The 4,742-nt window shown below is 47.7% G+C and overlaps 2 protein-coding genes across 2 annotated transcripts in view; one reads left to right on the top strand and one right to left on the bottom strand.

Annotated features, from left to right (window-relative positions):
* SKA3 (spindle and kinetochore associated complex subunit 3) overlaps nt 1–1,215 on the bottom strand; it is a 29,729-nt gene extending 28,514 nt beyond the window's left edge. The window contains exon 1 of the mRNA XM_011976518.1: nt 913–1,215. Coding sequence (XP_011831908.1) covers nt 913–1,015 — 103 coding nt within the window. The 5' untranslated portion in view covers nt 1,016–1,215. The remainder of the gene's footprint in view (nt 1–912) is intronic.
* A 15-nt stretch (nt 1,216–1,230) lies between these two features.
* Nucleotides 1,231–2,559, top strand: MRPL57 (mitochondrial ribosomal protein L57). Its single transcript, XM_011976517.1, has one exon. The coding sequence runs from the start codon at nt 1,444–1,446 to the stop codon at nt 1,750–1,752; it is 309 nt and encodes a 102-aa protein (XP_011831907.1). The 5' UTR covers nt 1,231–1,443; the 3' UTR covers nt 1,753–2,559.
* The last annotated feature ends 2,183 nt before the right edge of the window (nt 2,560–4,742 follow it).

Genomic DNA, 4,742 nt, shown 5'->3' with positions numbered 1-4,742 from the left:
AGAGACGGGGTTTCACCGTGTCAGCCAGGATGGTCTCGATCTCCTGACCTCGTGATCCGCCCGCCTCGGCCTCCCAAAGTGCTGGGATTACAGGCGTGAGCCACCGTGCCCGGCAGAAATAGGCATTTTCAAGTGACTGGAGATCATTCATTACATAATTAAAGTAAAAGTCTGCAGGGTGTAATATTTTAAAGCACATTACAATTATGACATTTATGAAATAATTCCAAAATCAGAACTACTTTTTCAACAATTTAAAAAATCTCCAATAAAAAGGGGAATCGTGAATTTTGCTTTATTTATACACATTTTTTTTAAACCCCAGCACTGTCGAGTACTAGTGTTTGTGTTGGTAATACGGTTTAGTGGGAAAAACACAGAGGTTTATTGCAACTGTTGACCACCTGGGTGAGAAAAAAGTCACTATATGTGTAAAGTATCGTGTAAAGAACAACGTTAAATAGCTTGATTCTAAGAGAATCTGTTTAGGTTTACATGGTATTTTATTGACAAGCACATATATTGTATGTGACGAAAGCATATCACGTATAAATTAGTATATGTATTATGAGCTCAAACTGTCAACTTAGGTTCTTATTCTTAAGCGCTGCTGTCTCTGTTCACAACATAAATAGTGCTACTTTCATTATCTCAGGAGAGCCTTGGGGTTGTACATGGGACTAAAAGGGACACGCGATAAGAGTTCCTAGGAATAAACCATAAACAGGCCCGGGAGCTACGCTAACGCCAAACGCCGAGCATGGAGACACTCAGCACCCACTCCGCGCCTTGGAGGCGGCCGTCCACGCCGTCAGTGCCTGGCGGTTTCCGCGGGCCGCACCCTCCACTCGCCACGCCCCTCCTCCCGCGGCGCACCCCGCGCACCGGGCCCTGACAGCCCGCCTCACGCACCGCTTTCCTCTCCGTCCAGCGCTCGCTGCAGCCGGGCCGTCTCGCAGTCCAGCGTGCTGGCCAGAGACCGCAGCTTCCCACAGAAGCTCCGGATAGGGTCCATGCTGAGCACACCCGGGAAGGACTCCAGGCGTACGCGGACAACACCCCTCAGCTCACAGGCTCCCGCCACTAGTTTGAATCGGCGCCGGACGCGTCCTCGGCTCTGCGCAGACGCAGTCCTCTCTCGCGAGAGCTGAAGTCTCTCGCCGAGGCGCCAGGAGACCCCGCGAGACGGGTGCGCTTACGCCGCAGCGTCTGCCGGCAGCCGCGGAGTCCTGAGGAACCGACCGGTGAGTACCTGTGCGAATTCAGTCCTGTAGGAAGCGCCTTGTTCGCCTGCTGGCCTTAGCTGGGCTCTCCGCTTCTCTGGAGGGGAGGCGGTGCGGGAACTCCCGTAGGCGTGAGCTGGAGCGCGCGCCCGCTGCTCTCTCCAGGTCAGGCCGCGCCAGTTCGCGTCCGCAAAGCCCGTCCCTCTCTTCCGCAGGCACCATGTTCCTGACTGCGCTCCTCTGCCGCAACCGCATTCCCGGCCGTCAGTGGATCGGGAAGCACCGGCGGCCGCGGTTCGTGTCGTTGCGCGCCAAGCAGAACATGATCCGCCGCCTGGAGATCGAGGCGGAGAACCACTACTGGCTGAGCATGCCCTACATGACCCGGGAGCAGGAGCGCGGCCACGCCGCGGTGCGCAGGAGGGAGGCCTTCGAGGCCTTAAAGGCGGCCGCCACCTCCAAGTTTCCCCCGCATAGATTCATTGCGGACCAGCTCGACCATCTCAATGTCACCAAGAAATGGTCCTAACCCTGAGTCGTCACCCTTGGATTTTATGGATCACGGGGCTGCCCTTCTTTACCTGGTTCTGGAACTGAAAAACTGTAGCTACTGTGAAAATGAGCCTTTGGACCAGTGTTTATTAAAACAAACAAACATGAATAGTCTGCATATAGAATATCTAGGGCTGTAAACCCTCCAATACTTAAAAGTGTAATCGCTGTCCTGTCGTTTCTTTAGTCTGATAGGAAGATAGGGATTTCCTCAGTCACATGATATTTTGAAGGAAAGCTGCAATAAAACCACAGACTATGATTTGAGGTCTTTGCTTAAGTGTGAGATACTTGATGGGGGTTTATCATGCAACATTAGTTTGCTTACCTTAAGAATTGCCCAAAAATAAAAGGAAATATGAGCTTTTTAGTTAAACATACTCCCACAAACATTTTCTGGGATTTTACTACTAAAAGTGGACATTTAAGCGACGTCAAAGAGGCCGGGTGCGGTGGCTCACGCCTGTAATCCCAACACTTTGGGAGGCCAAGGCGAGCAGATCACTTGAGGTCAGGAGTTCAAGACCAGCCTGGCCAAGGTGGTAAAACCCTGTCTCTACTAATACAAAAAAAAAAAAAAATTAGCTGGGCATGTTGGTGCAGGCTTGTAATCCCAGCTACTCGGGAGGCTGAGTTGGGAAGATTGCCTGAATGAACCTCATGCCTCAGAGGCAGAGGTTGCAGTGAGGTGGAGGTTGCAGTGAGCCAAGATCATGCTAGTGCACTCCAGCCTGGGAGACTGCATCTGAAAAAAGGAAAATAAACGAAGTAAAGATATTTATCAGAACTGTTACAGGAAGGTGTATTTTGTAGCTGTTTAAGGCGGGGTGCTGTAGTGCCTGCATGTAGTCCCAGGTATTTGGGAAGATTGCTTGAGTCCAACTTGGGCAACATTGCGAGACCCTATCTAAAATATGATAATAATAATAATATATGGCCAGTCGGGTGGCTCACGCTTGTAATCCCAGCACTTTGGGAGGCTGAGGCGGGCAGATCACTTGAGGCCAGGAGTTCAAGACAGGCCCAGCCAACATGGTGAAACCCTGTCTCTACTGAAAATACGCAGAATTAGCCGGATGTGGTGGCGAGGCCTGAGAATTACTTGAACCCGGGAGGTGGAGGTTGCAGTGAGACAAGATTGTGCCATTGCACCCCAGCCTGGGTGACAGAGCGAGACACTGTCTCAAAAAGTAAATTAATAAGTGATTATAATAATATCTCTGAGCTTTTTATACCTGGAAATAGTGGCAGCTGATACTGTTGAGGAGAAAGGTGGAGAAAGATTGCCAGGGGGACCTGCTTAAGCGTTACTGCTACTATTACTCTAGTCTATGTATGAGTCAGAAACCTTGGAATTTGGAATTTGTAAAATGGTAATGGTTAACTTGAATCTCAGAGGACAGTTGAGAAGCAAAAGGATGCCAAAATAAAACCACAAGTATGAAGAAATTAAAGGCAACAAATGAGAAGATAGGCATTGTAATGTACAATTATCATCTTTAAGTTTTAAAATAATCTTGTAAAATAGATATCCCCACACTACAGATGTGAAACTGAAGCTCAGAAATGTCAGCAACTTCCCATAAACAGTAAATGTATAACATAGGACTAGGCTTACTAAAGACCATGCTTGTTTTAACATAGCACTCTGGGTGCTGCAAATAAAATACAGCCATTGGCCAAGGCAGTGTCATTGAAACATGTAACTTTTCTCTTTGAAAACCTATAACTGTTAGCATCATAGCCATCATAGTCCTTGATCTTTTTTGTCAACAGAGGCTAATTGGCCACCCAGAGATGTTCATAATTACACATGTAACAAAACATCAATGCCAACCTGGGCGTTATGCACAGTCCCTGTCTCATATCTGTAATAGAGGTCCTGGGGCTCTGTTTTATCCAATTGTTGACTGAGGGAAAGTGCCATTTTTCAACCTTGCCTGAGTAGGCAGGAAAAGTTTCATAAGTGATCCTTGAACAGATTCATAGTTTGCCTGGCCAGCAAGTGGGTGGCAGGAATTATAGGCAGAGGGAATGATCTTGTGATTGTTTAAGAAGTTGATAGTATTTTAGTATTGTTACAGGGTAGGATATTTGAGAATGGGGAAGAAAAGAGAGAAAAGGCTGAAGAAGTAGGCAGGAACTAGAACACGAAAGGTCTTGCATGACACTATTAGAAGTGTAGCTTTTATAAAAACGTATCAGCAATGTGGAGCCATTGAAAATTCTTAATTAGTGGAATAATGAAAAACACGATGAAGCCACGCATGGTGGTGCACCTGTAATCCTACCTAATTGGGAGGCCTAGGCAGGAGGGTTGCTTGAGCCCAGGAGTTTGAGGCTGCAGTGAACTGTGACTGTACCATCGCACTGCAGCCTGGGCAACAGAACAAGATCCCATCTCTTTAAAAAGGAAAGAAAGAAAAAAAAGAAATGCATTGGTAATGGTACCAAAACAGATGTATAGACCAATGGAACAGAACAGAGGCCTCAGAAATAATGTCACATGTCTACAACCATCTGATCTTTGACAAACCTGACAAAAACAAGCAATAGGGAGAGGATTCCCTGTTTAGTAAATGGTGTTGGGAAAACTGGCTAGCTATGTTCAGAAAACTGGACCCCTTCCTTACACCTTATACAAAAATTAACTCAAGATGGATTAAAGGCCGGGCACGGTGGCTGACGCCTGTAATCCCAGCACTTTGGGAGGCCGAGGCAGGCAGATCACAGGGTCAGGAGTTTGAGACCATCCTGGCTAACACAGTGAAACCCTGTCTCTACTAAAAATACAAAAACAAAATTAGCTGGTTGTGGTGGCAGGCACCTGTAGTGCCAGCTACTCAGGAGGCTGAGGCGGGAGAATGGCATGAACCTGGAAGGCAGAGCTTGCAGTGAGCCAAGATCGCGCCACTACACTCCAACTCCAGCCTGGGCGACAGAGCGAGACTCCATCTCAAAAAAAAA

The sequence above is a fragment of the Mandrillus leucophaeus genome, unplaced genomic scaffold (assembly GCF_000951045.1).
Source record: "Mandrillus leucophaeus isolate KB7577 unplaced genomic scaffold, Mleu.le_1.0 Scaffold168, whole genome shotgun sequence".
NCBI lineage: Eukaryota > Metazoa > Chordata > Mammalia > Primates > Cercopithecidae > Mandrillus > Mandrillus leucophaeus.
Note: the sequence above shows the minus strand (reverse complement) of the source record. Positions and strands in the feature narration are given on the sequence as shown.

Bases quoted from the DNA above. Each gene is read 5' to 3' on its own strand.
- MRPL57 (XM_011976517.1), top strand. From the start codon at position 1,444: ATGTTCCTGACTGCGCTCCTCTGCCGCAACCGCATTCCCGGCCGTCAG.